The sequence below is a fragment of the Lissotriton helveticus genome, chromosome 10, assembly GCF_964261635.1.
Source record: "Lissotriton helveticus chromosome 10, aLisHel1.1, whole genome shotgun sequence".
NCBI lineage: Eukaryota > Metazoa > Chordata > Amphibia > Caudata > Salamandridae > Lissotriton > Lissotriton helveticus.
In genome coordinates, this window is record NC_136071.1 from 445,088,699 (window position 1) to 445,114,882 (window position 26,184).

The 26,184-nt window shown below is 48.9% G+C and overlaps 1 protein-coding gene across 1 annotated transcript in view; it reads left to right on the forward strand.

Moving 5' to 3' along the window:
- IFT140 (intraflagellar transport 140) overlaps positions 1-26,184 on the forward strand; it is a 1,386,753-nt gene that overhangs the window by 222,179 nt on the left and 1,138,390 nt on the right. The window contains exons 6-7 of the mRNA XM_078662938.1: positions 19,531-19,706; positions 25,077-25,168. Coding sequence (XP_078519064.1) covers positions 19,531-19,706; positions 25,077-25,168 — 268 coding nt within the window. The remainder of the gene's footprint in view (positions 1-19,530; positions 19,707-25,076; positions 25,169-26,184) is intronic.

Here is a 26,184-nt window from a genome sequence, read left to right on the forward strand (position 1 = left end):
CCGTGTTACTCCCCACGGGTCCAAACATAGATCACTCGGGACTATCAACTAATCCCACACGCGAGGCGACGAACAAAAGTGCCTACCTCTGAGACTACAGCTCCCCAGGTCACAAACGGGCTGGAGAAGCACTTGGCGTTCGTCTTACCGGTCCGCCGTCCAAGAGTCAGAAAACAATCTAACGGAAATGACGCTCTGCGTCATTAAATGGGCGTGTGGGTGAACATTCCGTTCTGTGTGCGGGAGTCACCAACACAGAAACAGGACTGGGGGCCGTCATGTTAGGAAAGACGAAGGACTAAAAAGAAGCGTCATATCTATTTGTATCTATTCTAAAACACTAACGCACACACACAGCCACTCGAGGATAGACAAAAACAAAAAAGAAATAAACTCAAGGTAGAATTAATACCATCACCTGAAAATGTGCATAATTTTAAACAAGGGGCATTGCATCAACACATCGGGGCTAACAATCTCCACATGTGAACTAAAATCACGATGCATATAAAAGAAAATCATACATGGTGCAAATGGCATCGTGATCTCACTAAACAAGAACAAAATCTGGATTAACAATATACATGGTAGGAAAGATATCCATATTCCATTTGGGAAATACTCATTACATATAAACACCCTGCTACATTCTACAACTACTCCTCACAGACAGGACCCTAAGAGAGTACTCCCGACAAAAGGGGAATCATCAGGGGCACTCATCTACGGATCCAGTCAATGTCATTGGGAAGAGAGAAGGGCTGAGGCGCCTCTTTTATCATTCAGTGCTGCGTATATACCTGCCTCGCCCAGCTCGTACCTGTCTGCCTGAAACGCTGGTTCAGTTTGGGGCGCGTGTAACCACTGGTTTATTATTTTTAATTGGGCCGCCCAGTAGTATAGTTGAATGTCAGGGAGGGCAACATCTCTGTCGTACCAGCCCCTTACTAGCTTATTCCAAGATATGCATGCTGGTTTATCACCCCAAAGTAGGCCCGAGACCAGTGCATCAATCAATTTGAAATATTTCAGGGGGACAGGGAACGGGGTATTTTCCAGTACGTATAACAGTCGGGGGAGTGTCATCATTTTATATAAGGCCGCCTTACCCAGTAGGGTCAGGGGCAGAGTATGCCAATGCTTCACATCATTACGAAACCGCTCAAGGGGGGGTTCCAAATTTTGGCGGAGGAAAGCACTCTGACTAGGCGTCACCCAGACCCCTAAGTACTTAAAAGGCTCGTCCGTGACCCTTAGGGGGCAATCCGCCGGGAGCTGTGGAGGGGGGGCCATTAAGAACGAACAAGACAGATTTGGACCAGTTGAATGTGTAACCGAATACCCGCCCAAAAATTTTGCAAATGTTCAGGAGCACTATGATTGATCGTCTGGGGGAAGTAAAATATAAAAGGATATTGTCCGCATATAGAGATATGCGGTCTTCCCACGTTGCAGTCCAGCGTAGCCCCTTGATCATGTGGTCTCACCGAATCCAGGCCGCCAGTGGCTCTAACGCCAACGCAAAAAGCAAAGGGGACAACGGACATCCTTGGCGTGTACCACGTCCCAGTGGGAAGTTCCTAGAAATATGGCCATTAGCCACGACATGTGCCAAGGGCTGTGAGTATAGTATCTCCACCCATGCACAGAATTTGGGTCCAAAGCCAACGTGCCTGAGGACAGCGAACAGATAGGGCCATTCTACCATGTCAAACGCCATTCGAGCATCCAGAGAGAGGATGACTGCTGGCTCATGGAGACTTGGTATTCGTGCCATCACTGCGTGGACTCTTCGTAAATTAAGGGCGGTGTTCCTGTTGGGCATAAACCCGGATTGGTCCGGATGTATGAGTGTCTCAAGATGTGGGGTTAGGCGGGTGGCAATCATTTTGGCCAGGATCTTGGCTTCTGCGTTAAGTGAGGATATGGGACGGTACGATGAGCATTCGTCTGGGGGTTTGCCAGGTTATGGCACTGCAATTATGGTAGCCATTTGCTGGTCTCATCCGTCGTAAAGTCAGCTTCTAGAAGTAGGGCATCGTCTATTGATAATGACGGCATTTGGATATCTTTAATGTATGTTTGCGCCTCCTCTGTTGTCTTTTGGGAGTTGGATGTATAAACTCGTTCAAAATAGTCATCCAGGTCTACCATGTCTCCAGGGGTAGTGACAATTGCTCCTGCCGGGGTGCGGAGTTGAGCAATCGTCCTCTGTGTACTTTCCCTCCTGTCTAACCAGGCCAGGAGTTTACCCGCCTTGTCTCCTATTTTATAAACGCTGTGCCGCGTAGTTTGGAGCCGCAATTCAACCTGTTCCCCCTGGTATTCTCTAAGCACACCTTGCTTAAGACGCAGATTTTGGGCTGTATCTGCAGTTGGGTTCTGCTCATGTTGTGCCTGGAGCACGGCCAATTCAGCCTCAAGTGCATCCAACTTGCCTCTCGCCGCACGTCTATGGCCCGTTATTGAGGCAATAGCCTGTCCTCTTAGCACAGCCTTGTATGCTTCCCATAAGACACCTGGGCATTGGACAGAGTTCATATTATCTTGGAAGTAGTGCTTTGTGACTGTGATTATGTCCTTTCGGATTTTGGGGACCTGTAGGTAGCCTGGGGCAATAGGGAAAATCTGCTTTTTCACTTGATGTGCAACGTATAGGCCATAAAGACAGGTGAGTGGTCGGATATGCCCCGAGGACGTATCTCAACCTCAGTCAAGTGAGGAAGGCTATCTGCGGAGATAAGAAAATAATCAATTCGGGAAAGGCTATTATGTACTCCTGATTGGAAAGTGTATCTGCGCGCCACAGGGTGCCTGAACCTCCATCCATCCGTGAGGCCCAGGGCATCAAGAAACCCGTTCATACGGGAACCACCTATCCCCACTGCCCTGCAGGGGTAGCGGTCCATTGCCCCGTCCACAACCGTATTAAAATCTCCTCCCACAAGCAGTTCTCCTTCGGGTAGGCCCAGTAAGAATGCGCTAAGTGCCGGGAAGGCCACTGAGTGGAGGGCAGGGGGGATGTACACCAATACAATATTACATCTTTTACCCTCCCACTGACATGATATGGCAGCGAACCGCCCCTGCGCATCCGTCCAAGTGCGATGTATGATTAGCGGGAATTGCTTATGCACCAGTATTCCATCCCCCCTAGTACCTGTTGAAAACTCAGAATGTGCAACCATTTTGTACCCTCAGCGGTCCATAGTCCTACATGCCGAACCCACCAGATGTGTTTCTTGTAATAATGCTATCGCTGGTGCGGAGCGCCATAGATATTTTAACACCAGCCCTCTTTTGATTTTGTCCCCCAACCCATGCACATTCCAAGTGAGTAAGGTCATGGGAGACATTGGGGATACAGAAGGGACATCAGTACCAGTGTTGGTGCATGCCGACATTATTTCTACCGCCATAAGTAGTACAGCTTTTTAGACCCTCCCCAATGTTACGCATCCTGTCAGTAATATCATGTTCATGTACTTCAAGTCTTTGCCCTAAACATAAAACAGTAAAACTTTGAACAAAACTCAAGAACCTTCTTTTTTCCCCACCCTCCCCCCTCCCTGCCTCCCTGCTCGACGGATTCTCAACTACCCGCCACTCCAACAAAGCAGAGTGCTTGATACCCTTCCCCAGTTCTTTTATGAATGAGGGTGAGAGAAGGCGGCTCTTGCCCTTCTACCGCCCATTGTGTCAGGAAGTGTCAGTGACCCCAGTTAAAGTACCAATATCAATTGTGTTTGAATGAGAAATATTTCGCCCAGCGTATGAGGCCTTCGTCACAGCCAGTTTCCCACCAAAGGTTTCTACCAGTACCTGGGGGGTGAAATGTCGCATGTCCTCGCCATCTCAGCAACGTAGGAAACAGTATGATGTTACGCAGGGGGGAAACAAAAAAGGAAAAAGTCCTGATGAAGACAGGTCGCGGCTCCTCCTTTAGCTGCCGCATCATTGTACTCCAGACCTTGTTTTCCTTGCATAGGGTATAGGCTCACTCTTGCCCGTGCCGTCTCGATGTTCATTGTGTCGCGATTCGCGGTGTCCATTGCGGCCCGGCCGTGAGGCCCGTCTCCACCCCTTCAGCCAGTCCTGCACTTCCTCAGGCGTGGAGAAAAACCATGTTTTCCCTCCAGCTACGACTCTTAGTTTGGCAGGGAACAGCATGGAGTATCTGATCACACGTTCCCGGAGAGCTTTTTTCACGCCGAGGAATCCCCTACCCTGTTTTGTAACTGCAGCGGTGTAGTCTGGAAAGAGTGTTATGGCTGCATTATCTATTCGGAGCGGTGGGGACGTCCAGGCAGCCTGTAGGATGACATCCCGGTCCCTGAAGTTAAAAATACGTGCCAAGATAGGCCGTGGTGGGGCTCCCGGTTTTGACTTGCCACCTGGGACCCGGTGCACTCTCTCAACAGAGAAGAAGTTGGACAGTCCCTTAGGCTGAAGATGCTGTGTAATCAGGTCCTCTACGAAAAGGTCAAGGGCCGGGCCGCCTGTCGCCTCTGGTACACCAATAGGGCGGATGTTATTGCGCCTTGATCGCCCCTCCTGGTCCTCGAGGCGGGCTGTTAGTATTTTGTTGTCTGCTTCTAGCTGCTGTACCCTTGTCTTGAGGGTGGAGGTGTCCGTAGAGAGGGCCGCCGTTGTGGTCTCGACCTCTGCCACTCTGGCGGAAATTTTACTAAAATCTGCTCTGTTCAGGGATATATCGACCGCAAGGGTCCCCAGTCTCGCATCCACCTTATTCAGAGCGGCCATAATATCCGTTAGGGTCACTTCTTGTGGGGTACCTCCAGGGGCCCCTGTAGGCGTCGGGACATCTTTGTCGTGTGCCTCACCTTGTGACTTGGTGAAAGCGAATTTATCGAGCTTTCCCTGGCTGGCCCCTTTCGTGTTTCTCCCACTCATGGTAGCGGCTCACTAGACAGTGCCGTCTGTTGCAGGGCCCACCCCCGCTTACAGGTACGATCTCAGTGGTTCCTCAGCCCGGGGTACAATGCAGCCCCACTCTACAAAGAATAAGGGGGTTTGAACGAAGTCCCCTCTAGGGACCCTTCTTTCCGAACTGCTGCCCAACCGTGCTTACAAAGGCCCCTCACTCACCATCCGTCAGGGGGCGGGGGTCTGTAGCCAACACCGAGCAGTGCAGTCACAGGTGTGAAGGGAGGGGGAGGGGGGGGCAAATCGCCGCCGCAATGTCCACGGTGGCTTGTTGTCACGAGAGAGTGTGAGCACCTCAGTATGTACCCCCCTTGCATGAGATTTAGTCACATCGACAGTGCCTCCATATATTCTATTGCAGTGGGTAGTTGAAAAATGGTGGTGCAGAGATACCCGTACTTCGCCGCAGCAGCATCACCGTCGTCACGTTGTTTCAGCCGGATATTACCTCTATAGTTTGTTTCCCATCAGGTGTTTCGTGAAGTTATAGCGCTCGGGCCCCCTCCAACTCCAGCACCCGGACTAGTCGGGAGCGCTCCGTCGCAAAATGGCGTTGCTGGGTCTTCCGTGAGCTCCACCCCGTCCGCCTGGATATTCGCTTTACCCCCCCACCGGAAGGCCTTGATCGGCACCCCAGTGGTCTCTGATGCCCAGCCTAGCACAGCGCTGTTTACCGCCACCCCAGGATTGGTTCGAAGGGGGGGGAGCGTCCCATGCATCAGCACTTCCGCTCCCATCCGGTCCGGCTGCAAGGTCGTCAACGTCGGGCACCCTCTTCACTGGGGGTCCTGGCTGCCGCTCTGCCGATAGGCCGCAGATCTCCGCCCCTCGTCCCGGCCTCCAGCAACACCGCATAGCGCCGAAACTGGTACCGGAGTGAGCCGCCTTTCTTCCGCCGCCTTTCTGTAGTTCTTGGGCATGCAATAGGTCGCGGATTAATGGACGGATTTACTGCGCCCGGTATCAGGGCCTCAGAGCCTCTCTAGGCTGCGGCCATCTTCTTCGGCTGCTAGCCACGCCCCCAAGCCCCTTTTTAAAAGTCATGCAAGCCAAATTGCAGCCTACGATCACCTATCGGAGTGAATCTCTGACTGGATGAGACTCCGCAATCCTTGATAGCGCAATAGCAACCTCTTACCGAACGATTTTCCAGCTTCCCAAATATGTTTCACTGGCCCAAAATAGGCTGGAATTTGGCCTCCAAAACCCTGGAAAACTGCCAGCCAACGTTTACTTCCAGTAATCTATTTACACTCTAGGTCTGACAAAGACAACAAGACTTATATCAGCCTTAGAGGACAAGAAAGCAATATCCAAACAAGCTCATGGTTGGGTTGTGCTCAATAATTATGATGTCCTCCAACCCCAACCCTATCTCAAGGCCGGAACTAAGATTGTGACTAAGGAAAAATTCTTAAGGCTCCGCATGGGAGTCGGTTCAATCAGTCCGTTTTTACCGCCTGGTGAAAGAAGAGAAGTAGACCAGCCTTGCTGTCTGTGCGCTTGCGACATGCAGAACCCCATTCACATCATATGTATCTGTAACAAGCTAAAGGACATACGGAAATGCTTGTTAAAACCATTTTTTAACCAGCACCGATTAAGGTCCTGTAGGCAGGTGGTGATGCTGTGCTTGACAGCTAAACTGCAGCCGTACAAAATTCTTTGACTTACCAGAATAGCGACAAAAAAAATCTATTTTCAGCAGTTAGGATCAACCCCCGTACAATGGTTTTGGACACTATCTGAGCCAGCCCCGTAATGCTACACAATGGCTCTATATAATGGCATTAGGATGTCTCAATCAGGGGGCGTGGCTAGCAGCCGATGAAGACGGTCGCAGCCTAGCGAGGCTCCCGACCCTCCGCCCATTGATCCGCAGATAATCCTGTACTCGACCCGGGACTCCCGCGAAAATCGGGAAGATCCCGAGTGCAACACCCAGGCCTGCTCCGGTTCGAGTGGCGAGCCGGCGAGACCACTGCAGTGGGCGTAACAGGCTGTGAGGTTCCCGGGACGCCGGAGCCCAAGATGGCGGCGCCCTGGACGGCGGACGCCGAAGCATAGCGTCGGCTCCATCCCCGGCGCCCAGCTGAGCAGTGGAAACGGGGCAGTGTGAGGCCGCGGTGGTGATTGGTACCGGCGGGCACGCCGTCGGCCACCGCCCACGGAGAGACCGGTGAGGAGCACCGAGCGCGAAAGACCCCGGCGAGGCTCCGCCCCGCCCAGGAGGCAGGAAATCTACTCCCCGGCTTTGGGGCCTGCTGGCCCTGTGGGCGCGACTCCAGCCCCGGCGCCCGGTGAGGCGCGAGAAGAAGATCCGGGGGAGGCCCGGGGACAGCAGAGGCCTGCCATCGACCCACCGGCCCTGACTGCTGGGCGACCACTGCGGGACGCTGTAGGCGGGCGGCCGCAGAGTGGCCCCGCCTCTCTAAGGGGGCTGAAATCTACACCCCGGCTTCGGGCCTACCATCTCGGCGAGCGCAGCTCCGGCCCCATCACCGGATTGGGCGGTGAGGCGGAGCCGCACGGACCGAGTGGAGGGCTGGGACCGACTGGCGTGCCGCCGTCCCCCCCAACTCCGGTGCGACCAGCGAGGCGCCTTGCACACGATCGATCCCGTGGAGGCCCCACCCCGCCTGTGAGCCGCAGATTGACGCCCCAGCTTCGGGGCCTCGCGTCCCTACACGCATCGGGAGGTGACCAGAGACCTCACCTGCCTGCCTAAGCGGTGAGGACCCACAGTACTTGGCCCCTAGGGAGGAGTGAGGATTGCCACGAGCGACCCCAGGGCCTTGGCGGCCTAAGCCTACCGCGAGGAGCAACCCGAGAGCGGCTGGAACTGTGCAGCGGCTGGATTGGGGCCCGTGAGAAGTGGACGTCTGGAGTAGACCAGCGATCTCCGCGGGGGCGGCCGGGGGCCGACAGTGCCTGGTGAGCAGGGAGTGCACCCCGTGAATAGTAGCCCAAGGGGGGGCCCACTTCAGGAGGGAACTTCGTCGGCCCACCCATAAACCGCTCATAGCGGGGAACCCCGATCGGACCCTCTGAAGCTCTCCTCGGAAGGAGATTGGGACCCGAAACACAGGCGCGTAACTCTTGCCTGGCTGAATACTGAGGACCAGGCACCACACGCAGACGGCCCTCGATTAGCGGGCGCCGCCGGAGGAGACGGAGGATGGGACCGTGCGGCGGGCAGCTGCCCACTCCAACTGCGGACCCCTGAGTGGGCATACCTGACGTCGCGACCCCCCGGTTGGGCCGGTGGGGACCCCATAACCGGTGCACTCCTCGGACCCCCCTATTACACCGCTGGGAGACCGTTGCGCCATCACGGCGGAGGTGCGCCTTGGCAGACCAAACCGCGATAGCAGCACCGAGTGGCCGCCCTTCGTGACGCCAAGTCCTGTAACGGCGGAGAGGGCTGATTGGCCCCGCAGTGAGGGAGACCCAGCAGGAGAACCCGGACTGACCCTTCCGGGTTGGTGCTCAACGGACTACCCACCGCAAGGGACACCGACGTCCCCTGACAATCCCCGGGCGCCCGGATCGACGACGCAGACGCAGAATGGGGAAGCCCAAAGGCGCTAAGGGAGACGGGGGCCCTGCCACGGAGACGACCGAAGACACTACACAGTCCTCAACGGAACTGCAACAGATGCAAGACCGGATCCTGGAGGCTATCGCTGCCACGAAGGATGCGTTACATCACGACATTGCGCAGGTGTCGACGGGGCTGGGACTCCTGCGGGCGGACCACGCAAAATTGACAGATAGAGTCAAGGAAGCGGAAGACACCTTAAAAGACGTCGTACCAGCGCAGAAGTCGATGGATGGGAAGCTCGCGGAGGCGCTGGACCGCATCCAAGCCCTGGAGAGGAGAGCAGAGGACGCAGAAAATCGCAGCCGGCGGAACAGCGTGCGCCTCGTGGGCCTTCCCGAAAACAAAGAGGGCACGGACATGGTGGGCTACTTGCATGAATGGCTAAAGACTGTGGTGGCCCCGGAGGGCCTCTCTCCCTTCTTCACGCTAGAGCGGGCACACCGTGTGCCGTCAAAACCCCCGAAACCGGGTCTCCCACCTCACCCTGTGGTCATCAAACTGCTTCACTACAAGGACAGAGACTGGCTGTTGCAGTGGGCCAGGGATGCGGGTCCCTTCCAAGTGGACAATAGCAAGGTCACGCTGTTCCCGGACTACACGTTCGAGACCCAAAAACTGCGCGCCTCATTCCTCTCCATCAAAAAAGAACTGCGCACAGAAGGAATACAGTACTCGCTACTATTCCCGGCCAGACTCCGCGTAGTTGTGGACGAGAAAGCTCTGTTCTTCCCAACGGCAGCAGAGGCATGGACCTGGTGGGACACCTATAAAGCAGGCACGGATGGAGCTCGGTACCGAACAGAGGAGGCGCGCCAGGAGCAATCAGTCAGGCGATCAAGGAGGCACCGAGGGCGCGGACAGGGATCCGGAAGGCCGACGAACTCCCAAACGGCGGACGAACGTAGAGCGGCGCTGCAGGCAGTCAAAGAGGTGTCGGGATCGACGCTGGTCCAATCGGAGAGAGGGTCGGGCTTGGAGGGCCAGGGAACGGGCTCGGACACTGACTTATCGGAGCTGGGCGGGGCCAGGGGCCCGAAGGTCACACCACAGACGTCGGGAGAAATCATTGGGAGCTGAATCCTAGACACGGTACCTGGCTGGGGTGTCGACGGCTAATGCGGCTCCTACGAACTTTTGAGCAGGCCGCTGTAAGACTGGAGTATCGTGAGTAATAATGCATATTGTGGGGTGGGGGTATGGGGACTGCACTTGAAGGTTCCAGAGGTTAGCTCACGCACCCCAGGGCCCATAAGGCTTCCGTGGCTTGACTACGAATTAGGAAGATTTGAGAGCACGTTTGCTCGGTAGTTTGGATGGGAGCGACTCTTTTGCGGTTAGGTCCTGTTCTGGGGGAGGGGGGGCCTGGAGAAGTTGGGGTAACTCAAGGCGTAGTGTGGGGAGGGGGGGAGGGGTGGATGTTGGGGATGGGTGGGGACGGTGTCAAGTCTGGGGTCTGGATGCAAAATGTTGATGATCTACACCGAACACGATGGGACAATGGCTAATGCAGGATCGATAAAATGTGTGTCCTGGAATGTGCGGGGCTTGAATACGATGACGAGAAGACACAAAATTCACTCTTATTTAGTCCGTAGAGGAGTGCATATAGCATTCCTGCAAGAGACCCATTTAACAAGGAAAGAGGGCATAGCGCTCCAGCGTAGATGGAGGGGCCAACTGTTTCACACCACGTACTCTGCTTTTGCCAGGGGAGTGCTAATTTGGGTGAGAGCGGGTATCCCTTTCCAAGTGACTAGACACACAGTAGACCCAGATGGGAGGTATGTAGCTGTTGAGGGACTGCTTAGAGGTCGACACATAGTGCTCAGTAGTATCTACGCGCCGAATGTGGATCAAGCAACATATTTCGCGAGGCTTTCCAGGGCACTAGCCAGTTACCTCACAGGTCCTGTACTGATGGGGGGGGACTTCAACTCAATAGAAGATACAACACTAGATAGATCTCACCCGCCACTACACACATCCCCAATACACCGATTGGCGAGGTGCAGAACGGAATGGCAGGGAAAATGGGACCTGACGGACAGCTGGCGCGCACAACATCCAACAATGCGGGACTACTCATTCTACTCTAGCCTACATGACCTCCATGTCCGCCTTGATACCTTCCTCTGCTCTCAATCAGTACTTCCGGCGGTGGCCCGGTCTCAATACTTAGCAGGCACGATCTCAGACCATAACCCTATACTCCTGACACTAGATTGGATGAATGAACCCCCAAGGGTCCCGACGTGGCGGCTACGGCCGGACACGCTGGATGACCCACCTTTCCGCGTAGAGCTGGAGGATCGGATCACCCAATACTTTGCTGAGAACGAGGGTACCGCTTCCTCCAGGGCAGTGGAATGGGACGCATTTAAAATAGTAGTAAGAGGACCCTGCATAGGGAAATTTGCGGGAGCCCGCAGGTCATTGGTGGAAGACTTAGATAAAGCTGAGCGTACATTGAGGGAGGCGGAACTGGAGCGCCCTAGCCGCCCTGAGTTACAGGGGAAAGTAAGTGGGGCGCGGGAGGCAGTGGCCATAGAAGTGGAGCGCCTCCGCAGCTTCGATTACAAAACATACTTAACGAAGACTGTTGCTGAGGGAGACAAAACTGGAACACTCCTGGCCTGGCTAGCGAACCCCAATAGGAGTACTCAGCTGATTATGAGCCTACAGGGGAATAGAGGCAACACCCATGAAACGCAGTCGGACATATTGGACTGTTTCAGATCATATTACGAGAGGTTGTACAGAACTGAGCTAGGGAACCAGACTGAGGCACTAGACGCTTTCCTGAGCGATTTGCAGCTACCACAACTAAAGCAAGAACAGGCGGACGCCCTGGGCGGCCCGATAGACCTGGCACAAATAAGGGGAGGGATAAAGCGAATGGCGCGCAACAAAACTCCGGGGATAGATGGGTTGCCCATCGAATTCTACAGGAGATACCTAGACCAGCTAGCCCCGAGACTTCAGGTGATCTATAATGAAGCCAGGGACAAGGGCAGTCTTCCCCGATCAATGCGCGAAGCCATAATGATCCCTTTATTAAAACTGCGAAGGGAAAGCACGGACCCTGCATCCTATAGGCCGTTATCTATGTTAACGACAGACTACAAAATCTTGAGCACAATACTAGCCACTAGACTGCTGACCCATATGCAAGACCTGGTCCATAAGGATCAATCAGGCTTCATACCCACGAGGAACACGACACATAATATCGTTAGGCTGCTCAGACTAATCGATGACCCGCCGCCGGATGCGAGAGCCCCCCTAGTGTTGGCGGTTGAAATAGAGAAGGCCTTCGACAGCCTGGAATGGGACTACTTATATAGGGTGATGCGGGGTTTTGGCCTGGGTGAAGGATATATAAGTTGGACGAAGGTGCTTTACTCTTCAGCGAAAGCTAGGGTGAAGGTCGGACCCTTGGTGTCGGACCAATATGGGGTGCATCGAGGGACCAGACAGGGATGTGCACTTTCTCCCCTACTGTTTGCGCTTGCGGTGGAACCCCTAGCTGCAATGGCTAGGCGGGGGGACCATTATAACGGGTTGGTCTTCAGAGGGGCCCACCATCACATTTCCTTATATGCAGACGACCTCCTCCTCTTCTTAGATAATGCGGAGGAAGCTGTGGAAGGAGCAGAGAGACTACTAGCGTGCTTTGGCGATATGTCAGGACTGAGGGTTAACTGGACGAAAACCTGCCTCTTCCCTCTACGGAGGGGGGAGGAGCGCCCCCCACTCCACCTGAACATTAGATGGGAGCCCAACTGCCTGAGCTACCTGGGAGTGCATATATACCACGAACCTGCGGACCTCCTAGACGGTAATGTGGGTCACTGTCTCCGCGCATTACAGAGTAGTATGTCCTTCTGGTCTACCCTGCCCCTTTCAGTGGCGGGCCGGGTTGCACTTCTTAAGATGGTAGCCCTACCGCGATTGTTATATTTCTTCCGGACCCTCCCCGTATGGATACCTGGAGCAATTTTCAGACGCTTACGGTCGTTGATTGTGTCCTTTTTATGGGGAACAGGCAGACGGAGAATTGCACTGGCGACGCTGACCCGCCCGAAGGATGAGGGTGGCTTAGCGGTCCCACATTTTGAGCTCTACTACTTGGCGGCTCAACTACAATTCTTCACGCAAGAAATAGCGAGGGTATACCGCGGCCCGGAACAGGAGAGGGAAAATGGTACCCCCCGACACATCCTGGCGTTCATAACCCTGCAACAAAGGCTGATGCTCAGAGGACTAACCCAGGAGGAACGGACACTTCGATTGTGTTGGAACCGCTCACAAAAACGAGCTGGTCCCGGTCACCCATATGCGCCCGAAATCCCGCTAGGCATGGTGACGGCGCTCCCACATGGCGGAGACTGGTCGAGGCTGCGACTATGGGAAGAGGCAGGCTTGCAGATGGTAGGGGATCTATATGAGGACGGAGTATTATCTCCGTACCAGACTTTACAGGAGCGGTACGACCTTCCGAGGGGACACTACCTTCTGCACGCGGCGGTGGTGAGAGCTATCCAAGCACACTGGGGGGAAGGGCTGATAGAACCCACGACAACACTGGCGTGCCAATACACAATGATGGCGGCGGGAACATTTAAGGCAGTTACATGCCTCTATTCCAGAATGCACACAGAAACCCTGCAACCACTTACACTATTGAATAATAAATGGGAGGCAGACGTTCAGCTAGAAATCCCAGACGCGACATGGTCCCAACTAGTGCGGAGGGCTAGGAAGAGCACCAGAAACGCGCGTTTCCAACTGATACACCTTTATATCCTAGGGCTTACCTCACCCCGAGTAAAATAGCAGCATACTTCGGCGCAGAAGACGCAGCATGCCCCAAATGTGGCCAGTTGAGAGCAGACCTGGTACACATGCTGAGGAGTTGCCCATGCTTGCAAGAGTATTGGGAGGAAATAGGGGACACCCTGAATGCAGTAGCAGATAGGGAATTGCAGTAAGACAGCGCGGTCACCATCTTACATTGGTTCCCACATACACGAAAGAACAAACTGTCAAGCAAATTCATCGACATGGGTCTACTAATAGCGAAGAGGGAACTGACCAAGGGGTGGAAGTCGAAAGTAGGGCCAACACATCGGAGATGGGTGAATGAATTTCTGAAGTGGGCAGCAGCGGAGAGTACGCTCAGATTCCAACTGGCCCGCCGTAGCTCAGACGAGAAGGCGCAGGAAGCAGCAATGGCATGGGAAACGTTAGTACAAGCACTGAGAGATAGCGCAGTAGCGGAGGAAGGGGAAGAGGAGTCAGAGAACTTGGTAACTCCAGCAGCGAAGGCCACGACCCCGGCACCTACGCCGGGCACACACACATGATAACAGTACAAAAGCTCCGAAATCCCACCTTATAGGCACGCATCCGTGCACCAGGCTTAGATACAGACACCGGGGGGGGGAGGGGAGGGGGTGAATGACACACCGGGATACTACATGGGAACGCGTACGTACCTTGCCGAATAGCAGCGAGTAACGGGGCGAAAAAGTAAAAGCAGAGGGCGGAGAACCCTATATGTGGACTGCAGCAGACTGCCCAGCCAAATGAGCGAAATTTAACAGTAAAACGCCGCACGACCTCCGGGATGTGGGCTGAATGGCTGTGTATAAATTACCTACAATGTGTTAGGAGAGCAACGACTCTGCACTGTGAAAAGCTGAACACTGCACTGTACGCTGTTACTAACTCTGCAATAAAAATTGTTTAACAAATAAAAAAAAGGATGTCTCAATCAGGGGGAACAGGGTGCTGTTATTTGTTGCACGGGAACATCTCGTCAGCTTAAACAGACAGCTCTTATCAAACTGACTTTTAACAGACAGAGCATTAACTGTGTCAGCGATGCAAGTACCTCCGAGATCAATTTCAAGTTTTATGCACAAAACAACGTAATTTATTTTAAACTTTTGAACTCCTGTATGAGTGCAATGTTCCTTGATTTTATCATTATTGTACTGTATGCAATGGTTTTAATTAATCACGCATAATAAAATGTACTTACTTACTCAGAGCTGAGATCAAAATGGGTGTTGAATCAAACACAAAAATGACCGCATTTGAAAGTTAGAAATAGAATCCTCACTGCTTGTGGCAGCAATTGTGAACACAAACATCCCTCGAAGAGGAAAACGTGACAAGCGTCAGTGAGGACAAAGCAAATAAATCAAATAGTGTTTGTGAACCAAATGTTGACCTCATCCTTTCAAATTTTACTCGATCAAGTAGTCAAATCTTTTACCGAGGATCACAGACTGGAATGAGAAATGAACATTTCTTACATTACTTCACCCCAGGATAATCCTTTAGAGGAACTTCCTCCTACTCCTTTGGCCAAGCTTTGAGTACCTATCTTCTCTAACATTTGTCTATTTCTTTATGTGTTGCTTTTGAATTTTCAGTAGCACAGACAATAATGCAGTTGTTTGTTACAGCACTTTATGGAATAAGTGGGACAGTCCGTCGTCCTTCATGATACATAATAAATTAAACGAAATATTAGAGCCACATTGACATAAGATCAATAATTGAATGCATGTGCCTTACCTATACAAGAAATAGCAGAACAAACTAAATCAGAGGACTGTTTAAGGAGGGTTGGTAAGTGATGAAATAAGTCTAAAGTAAGCTTTTTTCAGTCTGAATTTGAGAGTGGGAAAGGATGAGTTAATTTTTATTTCCATTGGGATGTTATTCACTATCTTGGGTGTTCAACCTCCAATGATATGTAATCCTGAAATTCACAATATAGCAGACTTGTCTCTCATCCATTGTTGGAATTTCATCTTGAGCTTTTATCCGCTAACATTCTCTACGCATGGAAGTTTGATGCATTATGCCATGGATGTTAAAAGCCTCAGTGATTTCACTGGCACTTTTGAAATTTGGAACTAAAATAATGTAGAGATTGGAAAGAGTCAACTTTATACGCAGTAATATTTAGTGTGCTCTGTCTGAAGGCTTCTTCATGGGTCCATTTCTAGTTTTGTTTTTTATTGGCAGTGCCATAATCGCCGCAACAATTAGTTACTAGTTGATCTCCCTCCGTAACCTCCTGCACACTCTTCTCGGACTAGAGATAGCGCCCCTGGGACAAAATTAAGCTCTCCATCCTGATATCACAGGCATCATTTCAGCCATTCAGGGTGTTCCACATGTACACCTATATATTCTGCTTTCCCCTCGACCGATGAAGATATTCATCAAGCCGTGTGGATGAACCTCAGTCTAGATTTTCACCTATCAACAACATTAACACATTTAATGAAGTTTTGATGAGCAACCACAACATGTAATATTCTAATGCTTACAGTTATAGCTTCTACTTCTGTTATCTTTGAAACACTGCATCACTGCTGAACAGTAAGGCCTTGCTTCCTCTTGTTTCGGAACATTTGCAACCATTAATGGAACACTTTCTGACACTGCGCTCAATCAAATTGTCCCCTTCAAAGCTGCAGAAGAAATACAAGGCCCTGGATCAGAATTCTCTTTTCTCAAAGGCGGAACCACAGCCAGATTCCACGATTAACTCTGCCTCAAGGAAGTATCTTTCTACTGCTCCAAAAGCAGCAGTTCATCACAGAAAAAATCAAATGCCTCAACTCTGTAGGGAGGAATACGTATGGTGCATCGGCTACTGCCATAAAAACTGCCACTATGAAAGTGAAAGTATCATGTCAGATCACAAAGTTGGAGGAATCTGCAGCTGCTAATTTCAAACCAGATCATAGGTGCAGCTGCAGATTCCTCCAACTTTGTGATCTGTTACGACTGTCATTGCCTAGCCATTCAACAGATTTCCTGACTTAGGCCCAAAGACCTGAAACTTGAAGGGCAGAGACCTGTCCAAAATCTGCTTTTCTCTGGACCCACGCTTCTTGGCGCTCGTGCTAATGAGGGAATGCAGTGGGTGAAGACCAAATGAAAAATGTGAAAGCTGTAACCCTTGAAAAGAAAAATCAGTTGCATAAGAACTACTGGCATTATGATCACCGGTTCTTGCTGCAGTAGGTTCAGACTCTTCAGTGTCCTCAACATCATCAGTCTCAACATCAGAAGTCGTACCAGCTTTTAAAAGAATGGGAGAGGCAGAGGAGGTCAACAGCCATCAGTGGCCACAGGAAATCCCCAGGCTGAAGGTAAGCCGTAACTCCACCCTTACCCTTCTTCTGCACCTCACTTAGTTGAAGGAAGCATCATGAACTACTCCGAAGAATGCAAAGCATCACAAAAGACAGATGAGTGCTTAATATTTTGCAGTATGGCTGTTCTCTGAGATTCACATCATCTCCAGCCATTCTTCCAAAGTAGTTTTCCCATTTGAGCTGGAAAGCCTCAACAAGAGGTCCTTTCTTCGGTCCAATCTTAACAAAAAGAGGAAAGAGACTTTATTGTGTTATACTGTTAATTTGTGATTTCCAAACATGGACTGAAGCAAGAATTCAGACCCATTGTGTACATGGAAATAGCAAACAAATTGATAAAGGAGAAATTTCTGATGCTAACCTTTCATAAAAATGTATCCACAACTCAAACAAAGGGATACAATATGTTCAGTAGGCTGCCAAGTGCATACTTAAAAAAAATAAAAATAAAAAAATCACTTTGTTTGCATTTTAACAGCTGATGTACAGAAATAAATATATAGCAATATGACACTTGCGAAATACAATCTTTAGAGGGCACAGAGTCCCCTACTCATGCACATTCAGTAACCAGGGTGCATACTTCCATGTTTCAATATTGCAGAAATATCAAAAGTTCTTGATGTTTTTTTATAATTGAAAATCTGCATTACCCATACAAGGTCTTTCCATTCAGTTTCAAATCCAACCCAAGGACATAATCAAAGTGCATAATGATACTAAGTCACATATCTGAGAATATATAAAAAAAAAAGTCCACCCAGGTTTATACGACTGGCTGATAAAGGCATCAAAGTTGTAAGAAGTCTTACCACATTTTTAGTAAACTCTAAATGTTTTGAACAAGCTTGGTTTAGGATTCGACCAAGCGAAGTGTACTTCTGTACCAGCAGAGTGCTTTCACTTCTTGTGAGTGGTGCATTACATGTCAGCAGCTAAAGTGTACCCTTCGGAGGAGAGACTGTTTTCTATCCTGAAGTGCCAATCTTCCGAAGACATTGCAAGTAACTGTTAGATTTATTCCCTACTAGGCTCCATGACATCCTACATTTTCCTTGTACATTACACTCATTTCCTCTTGAGGCCACTTTACAGTTTCTGGAAAATCAGTGGTTCCAGTACTCAGTCTCGTGGGATTGCAAACTAATTCTCACCCTGGCAGCAATACATTCTGCTCTGATGTGGTGCAAGGGCAAACATCTCTGAGGAGTCCCATATTTTTAAGACGTTCCGAATCAAACTATGGTAACAAATGCCTCCTAAATAGGATGGGGAGCTCAGATAGAACATTTTAGAGTATAATGGACCTGGTTCCACAAAGAGATCCGGTTTCATATCAAGCGGCTAGAGATGTGGAGTCCACCCGGCTCTCAGATATTTTCTCCTATTAATAAAGAACAGTTATTTGCATCTTCTGATGACAGTGCGACAACACTGCATAAACTAAACAAGCATGTAGAGTCGAGATCTAGGCTGCTGGTTCAAGAAACACAAGCAATTACAATGGCTCATAGCCAGAGACTTGCGAATCACAGCAGCACTTCACATTCTAGAAGTTCACTCTGCAGGATTATCCTAGAAATTCATAAATGGGTCATAAATGACAAAGTGCTACACGGAGTCTTCTATGCCTGGTGCTATCCTCAAACTAAATGTATTTGCGTTCGCAGAGAACAAGTAATTCCCATACTTCTTCTCCAGCTTTTACCAACTAGGAGCAAAGGGGGTGTCTTTTCTGTAGATCGGCGACAAATGTTTCTGCTGATACACTTGATCCCATCAGTAATCATCAGACTGACTTTTCCTAAGAGATAGTGATCCTAGTAGCGCCAAAAAGTCCACATGAGTGGTGAAGTATGCTTTGTTAAAAAAAGCAGTGTATGGTTTCTAGCATATTTAAGCTGCAGCCTGTCTAGTTATATTGGTCTCTTTTTTTCCTTTACTTTTAAACAAGGTTTGTGAAAGAGTTTTTCTTGTCCCTGTTCTTTATTTGCTTGCTATTTGCCTGCTTGTTTGTAGAGAAGATATCTGGCTGTAAAATTTGTTTTAATTTGTTGAAGGAAAATATGCCTTTTATAGCAAAAATACAACTTTTTGGTCAAGTACTATTGGATACCTTACTTGATTAGGACATTTCAGTGCTCAGGATTTCAGTGGAAATCCCCTTGACAGCAAGCTAGGATTACAGGTAAGAAACCTTTATTTTCTGAAGACAGATGTGTCTGATTTTCCCTCACCTCAGCCTAGAGTCAATAGAAAACATAAAGACAATCAAACCTTGTAAAAGGAACAGCTTGACCAGTCAAACTCAGAGCCTACAGAGCAGGGTGCTAGCTACTAGATCCTACTTCCAGAAATTGAAACCAGGTTGATATCCTGTGCCAAAACCAGACTTTTCCGTGTTACCCTTTCTTTCTGCTGTTACCATTGTTGTGGGGAATTATACTGGGATTACTGTCTTTAATACTGACATGTAAACCTCCATCCATGAATGAATCTCATCTCCCTGTTCATTGCATCTGCATTTGTTTGCATTTATCAAATTGTTAACAACCATGGATCACCTGTCAGGTAGCCTAAAATAATGGATGGATTGTATTAGAGGTTGCTCAACGTAGTGGAAGAATATTTGAATAATAGCCGAAAGAAACTTTTTTACACTGTTGCCGATAGGAATACAAGTTTGAAAAATATGAAGAAGTCATTTTTCCCGAAAATACGTGTGTATTTTCTTGTATCCTGGAAATCTTACGGCCTTGTTAGTGAATTCACAACTTGTGTTTGTTGTAGGAGCTGTGCACTGTGTGAATGAAAAGGGCAGGACATTGCAGGCACTGTGCACAGACAGCCTAGTGCGAACACTGCTCTTCATTGAGAAGAAGGACGTGCTGGTAGTGGTGACAGAGAACCTGTTGCTGGCCCAGTATAACATCAGCCCAGAAGGTGAAGCCGAAGAACTTATGAAGGTATGGTCGATCATGTGGTAGAAGAGGAATGGCAATAGAAGTCAATGGTTACATGTAGAAGTACACATTGAATTGTGATCAAAGCATGGTTTTGTTTTGTGCTAAAGCTATAGGGACATTTTGTTTATTAGATTATTGTTTACAAACATTTGTTTGTTATGTTAGTTTGATCTCCTCATTTACCTTGAACCTCAGTTAACTCCTTCAAATGGCTGGGAAAACAACAAATGTAGCCACAAATAATCCACATAGATACCACTACGCTCTCTTCTGTGACATTATCCCACAGGTTATTCCTTTTTTTACCACATTTATGTTACTTTTGCAAAATGAGTAAACTAACATTGTAATACAATAACGAATACAGGTTTTCAAGAACTACTTCCCGTCAATTAATTTAAAAAACAGGAAATGTCTACATATGATGCTAGACAAGCTTTCAGCACCAAATGTCTCACGCAAGTCCCCACTGTTCATTATAATCTTTACATGGAAGTGTATGTATGATGAGGAGTGCATGAATGGCAGCAGAGAGAAATTGAGCAGGAAAGTGTAGAAAAGAAATATAAAACAAGGAAAAATACAATAAAAATAGAGACGTGGAATAAAGGAAGAAGAGAAGGATGGTAAACATTCCTGAGTTCTGTTTATCCCACTTGTTGAATCATGTCTGTGTCTCAAGCCTCCATCCTGCTACTTATTTACATACCTTCTTCCTTTACATCAAAGCTGGTTTGCCTGCCACAGGATGGTAATGCCTGAGTCACATGCATTAAATAGCGTGGGAAGATGCATCTCAGTTGTCCAGTCCTTACAGTCTCAGTCCTACTCCTGTAGGAACAGTCTAGCTTGAACTCACATCCCAAGTCTCCTCCAGATAGGAGCACAAGCAACCGCAGACCGGTATCAGCCTACTTTAATCTTATCAATGAGATATAGCAAGAGTCCTGGGTCCACGGAACCCACGTACGTACATACCCATTGCGCTTCTGGCATCTACTGCAAAAACAACAAAGTGATGGAAGGAATACTTGAATTAATCTCAGCCACTGGCCACTGTGCCGTATTCCAAACCATCGTTTTTTACCCACTGTGCCTATCTAGATGGTGACCAGCATTAAGGTGATCAGTTTTGGTCCTGCTCCAATTTTAACAGTCCAGCCTGAACTGCCTGGTCAGATTCCCCTCCTGAAGGGAACACAAACAACTCCAAACCGGTTCCAACATACTTACATCTCATCAATGAGGCATAGCTTGAGTCCTAAGGCACATTGAACACAGGACCCTTGTTTGGGCATACCCGTTTCACTTAGGACATCTACTTCAAAAACAACAAGGTGTTGAAAGGAATGCTTGAATTATTGTTAGCCACTGGCGAAAGCTCTCTGCCTCATTCCAGACCATCATATGTTCCCCACTGCGCCATTCTAGGCAGAGTCAAGCCTTATGCAAATTAGTTTTGATCCTTCTCGAATAGGATTATTCCAGGCTGACCTACCAGGCTAGGGGGCTTATTAGGATGGCAGAAAGGCCTGCCACCGCCAGCCGTGCGGTGGCGGGCCCTCCGCCATCTGATTGCCCATATCCCCCCGCCACATTACGATGGCGGGGGGATTCGTTCCACAAGCGTGGCGGGCGCAAAGACAGCCCGCCACGCTTCCGCCACAGGCAATCGCTAGGATTGCCTGGCGGAGCGGACTGGACCGGGGAAATGGTGACGGTGCCTAGCAGGCACCACCCGCCAGATTACAATGCTGGTGTCAGCCAGCCTTTTCACAGCGGTGAAACCGCCATGGAAAGGCTGGCAAGGATTGGGTTGGGGGCCCGTTGCGTGCCCCCCTTGTTATGGGGGGAGGTGCTGCTGCATTGGGGGGGGGGTACCCATGGTATCCCCCTGCATTTCCCTGCACAGTGCGGCAGGCACCGCATGGTGCCTGCCACGTAGTGCAGGGAAATGCACAGTATTACGTTTTGACATTGCGCAGCACCGTCTGCAATGTCAAATCACCTGGATGCTTCCACCATACTGATGGGCGCATCATGATTACAGTAGTGGGACCGCCGCATGTCTGGCAGGCGGTCCTAAACACCACAACGATGGTGGGCGGACTCATGTCCGCCCGCCATCGTAATGAGCCCCTAAGTTCATTCCTGATGGGAGCACAAATAACCTTGTGATGTTCCAAGTGCTATGGGTATTCTTTAAATGGCACCTGACCGAAGGCCCAAATAGGTTGAAACCAGTCTTGAGATACTTGCATTCAGGTCTGAGGGACCTAGCTTGGCGGGTCGGGCTGGGCTTTTCCAGTTAGAACAGGAACAAGGCTCAGTTACATATGACCATGGTCTCATCTAAGGTGGCATAGTGCCCAAACAAATGATGGACCAGGATGCAGCGCAGTAATTGCCAGTGGTTGAGATTAAGTCAAACATTCCATCCAGCACGTTTTGTATTTTTCACTATTTTTTATGGCAGTTAGAAGGGAAGGTAGTCACTGTTATTGTGTGACTTGGAAAAAGAAGAGTATGTGCATCTTGTGATCACACCTGAGTCCTTGCTTCGCTGCTTGCAATTTGCAGTTGTTTTCTACCTCTTTATGGTCTTTTTTCTTCCCTTGAAATGCTTTTTGTTTGCTAAGTTTAACATGCTTTAGCTTTCTAGCATCTTTGTTGTGGTCTACCAAATATTGTACACTGACTACATCTACTTTTAGAGTTAATACCTTCAATTGTAAATGTCTGGTCTTGTCTAGGTTTTATTCAGCAGCCACTGTAGACATTCCAGGCAACCTTGACTTCCATTTAGCTTTAGCTTGTTTTAGGGATGTCATTTATAGATACACAAGTTCACAGTGGTTGAGCAGCTGATAATTTCCCTCCAAAGACTTGTTCACTATCGCAAGCAGTCTACTGAAGCTCTCAGCTTCCTTAGGACTTCTTTATCCTCCTTCTTTGGATGGTGAACAGCCAGCATCTTTCCAGTTTCCCTGTTTGCATCTGCAACCAATGTTCATAGACTGGGATTACCTGTTCAGGCTCCATTGTTTAGCCAAATAGCATGTCCAAGAAAGATCAAGACTCCTGACAGCTTTCCTATTAGCTTGGTCACTATTGCAAACAGACTTTTGGGAGATCTGTCAGTCTACTTGGGCTACAAAAGGAGGGGACCATGTAGCGATATTACAACTGAAACCTGCCCTGACACCTTCCTTGTTATAGCAAAGATGGTGCCATTCCAGCTACCACTCTCCTATTTTGTATGCCTTTTTTTGGAGGATGGTGGCCTGGGGCAGCTGGGACCTATTGCCCGCCACTCTGAGTTACAAAAGTGTGCCGGCCAAGCAGGACCTGCATGGTTGCCACCTTTCCAGACATCCTATTAGATACAACCCTTGGGATGCCTGCAGCAGGACAAACAAAGCTATAGCTTTCCCATTTTTTTAACTGGAATCAAGCTAGGATAAGCTGACCGTAAGATAGCCAAAGGAGCATATATTTTCAAGAGTAGTATTAGCTATAGAAGAGGTGAAACTGTTTCCTAGTACTGGTGCTGTTGTGTTTGACCACCATTGGCAAAAGGTCTTCAGTGACTCCAGAATGTATTTCAAAAGGTAACTTGGTGCTGTGGTGCTCCTGGCATTGAAAATTACACCATTGGGAAATAGCAGGACAGGATAAAATACCTGTGCAAGAAGGGTATGTCTAGCAAGTCTCTTTCACGTTTGATTAAAAACTAAACAGGAATGGAGTCATTGCATACTTTTGGCAGGGCCCATACACAACTACAGTGATGAAGTAAACTGTTCCATGGCCCATAGTAAACCCTTGCCGTTTATTCTGGCAAAGAGGCTAGATCGCCTTCAGTAGAGCTCTGTCATCCCCAAGATTGCCTAAGGTCTTCCATATCTTCAAATGATCAACTAAATTAACTATCTAGTTCAGGTCGTTAATGCCATATTAAGGCAGCCGGATTTAAGATCAATATATGTGATTCTGGTCGAACAGAGTCAAAAAATACTGTTCTAGTTTTCCAATCACCCCTGATGGTTGTTTATTTGCACCTATCTGAAGAATCTCATAAAAAATGGTGTCTTCTTTACCGAGGTTTACATTTTCTTTTGTTCTTTTTAATTTGCTATTAATTTGTTTTTTATTTTGTAAGGTAGGTAAACAATATCAAGTTGGCAGTTTGTTTAGTAATGTTACCAACCATTCTCAAAGTGATATGCTCCATGATGTTATGATGATATGTGTAGCGCACTTATCACCCACAGGGGTATCCAGGCGCTGATAATACACACTGTTGCCTTCATTGAAAATACAATTAGGTCAAACTTGTTAGCCCCCTTTTCCTTCATTCAAAGGTAGTCTGACTTCAGCTCTTACTTACACAATGGGAAAAATCAAACTACAAGTCCAAGATAATACACACTGTTGCCTTTATTGAAAATACAATTAGGTCAAACTTGTTAGCCCCCTTTACCTTCATTCTAAGGCAGTCTGACTTCAGCTCTTACTTACACAATGGGAAAAATCAAACTACATGTCCAAGAAAGCAAAATGCTCTAGGCACCAAGCTGTGGTACATGTTTGTGCTGTTTCTACTGTTCCAAAGGCTCTGTACACATGAAATACTTTGGACTAGAGCAGATGGTGAGTGACTGGCAGAATTAGTTCAGATAATTATGCACCAAGTCAGCAGAGTCATAGGTGAGGACCACTCTAATGGTTTGGCTTTCTCAGTTAACTCTGATGAAAGAGTAATCAGAAGAGTTGGAATGAATCAATCAACCTAGGAAGTGAGCATAGTAGTAGAGTAGCAGTGGGCATAAGACTTGGAAGTATAAATAGAGGAAAAAGGGTGCGAAAGTAGCAGTGAGGGTTGAGATAGTGATTGGTAATGGAGTCAAGATGGTGTTGTGCGTGAGGAGGGTAATACCTGGGCAGGAGTTGGGTGGAAGCTTTTAGGGTGCAGGATCTCACTGCAGTTCTGACACTGGATATGTTGGGGACATATGAGATGATTGGAAAATAGGAGTTTTGAAGATGGGTATGTGGTGTGTTGTCTTATAGCTGTGTTCACCAAAGGACCTCCCTAACATGAATGCCTTATCATAGTTGTCATCTGTAAACAGAGGTGATAGTGTGAAAGGTAGGGTGCCACATGTCATCAACAGTCAACAAGAGCTTCACTTTTACAGAAATGCAGAAACTGAGCCTTGGCCCAGTCTTCTTTCTACCTAATAACTGATGCCAGTGTATAAAGCAGCACTGTCAAGGACGTTGGTGCCATAATTATACATTTATTTTGTGACTAAACATCCTTTTTTGATCCGGGCTGTTAACCAACAATTCCATGTTTGTGCACAGGTGAAGTTAAGTGGGAAGACAGGAGTGTCAGCTGATATTGTTTGGGTGGAACGCTGCCTTCTTATCACAGCCACAGGGGAGACAGTCATCAGGTGAGAACATGCTGTTGTTGAACATACTTTTCTTGCACACTGCATGAGGGGCATGAGAGTCCTGAATAAGACTTTTTCTATTGAGTGTATCTTTGCTGCTCACACCCTTTCATTTGTGAAATGTCATGTTTTCAGTCTTGTGGGATGGCTGTTTGAGTTTCATGCCATTCAGTCAGTAGGGTTTATAGGCTCCCCAACACCCAAGAACTGGTAATGGCTTTAAAAATTCAAGTATTAACTTGGGATGGTTCACGCACTCTAGTTTTTTTTTTCAGAACAAAATTTTATTTTTTCAAGTACTGACATTGCACAGAGTATAAGGACATCGTCCCGCATCACAACGCAGGACCAATGAGCATAAGCATATAGAAAAAAGGATATGCATTCAGTACAAGCATTATTGCATTAAACACCCAACCCCCCAACTCCCTAACTCCCCTGACCCAACCCCGCCCTCCACCCAGTGTCTGCTAATCTCAAGGCATAGAAAATAATAATAGCCAGTGTGCGTACTCCCTGTCGCCCCGGGTACAGTAGTTAAAGGTCTTCCCCAGTGTCCTGGGCCATCGGTGGTTCCAGCCACAGTCCCCTGTATTCCGCCCATCTTTTCCATATCTTAAAATGTTTCCGGGGGCATCCCCTGGCCTCAAAGATCGGGCGCTCAAGTCCCATGCAAAAGTCCAATCCTCGTCTCCAAACCTCCAACAAAGGGGCCCTGGGGTCCTTCCAGGCCCTGGCTATGTCCCGCTTGGCTACAGTAAGGCCCAGGACCAGTAAGTGACGCTTGTAAATGTTGCCCCCCACCTGTTCCATAACATGAAGCAAGCCAAGCTGCGGTGTTCGGGGAAGGTCCCAGCCCAGAACCTCAGCCAAACAGTCCCAGACCCCCACCCAGTACCTGGCCAGGTTCGCACATGACCACACAGTATGGACAAACGTTCCAACCGCCCGGCCACATCTCAAGCATTCGGGGGAGGCAATCAAACCTGCTTTCCACAACCGCTCTCTGGTAAAGT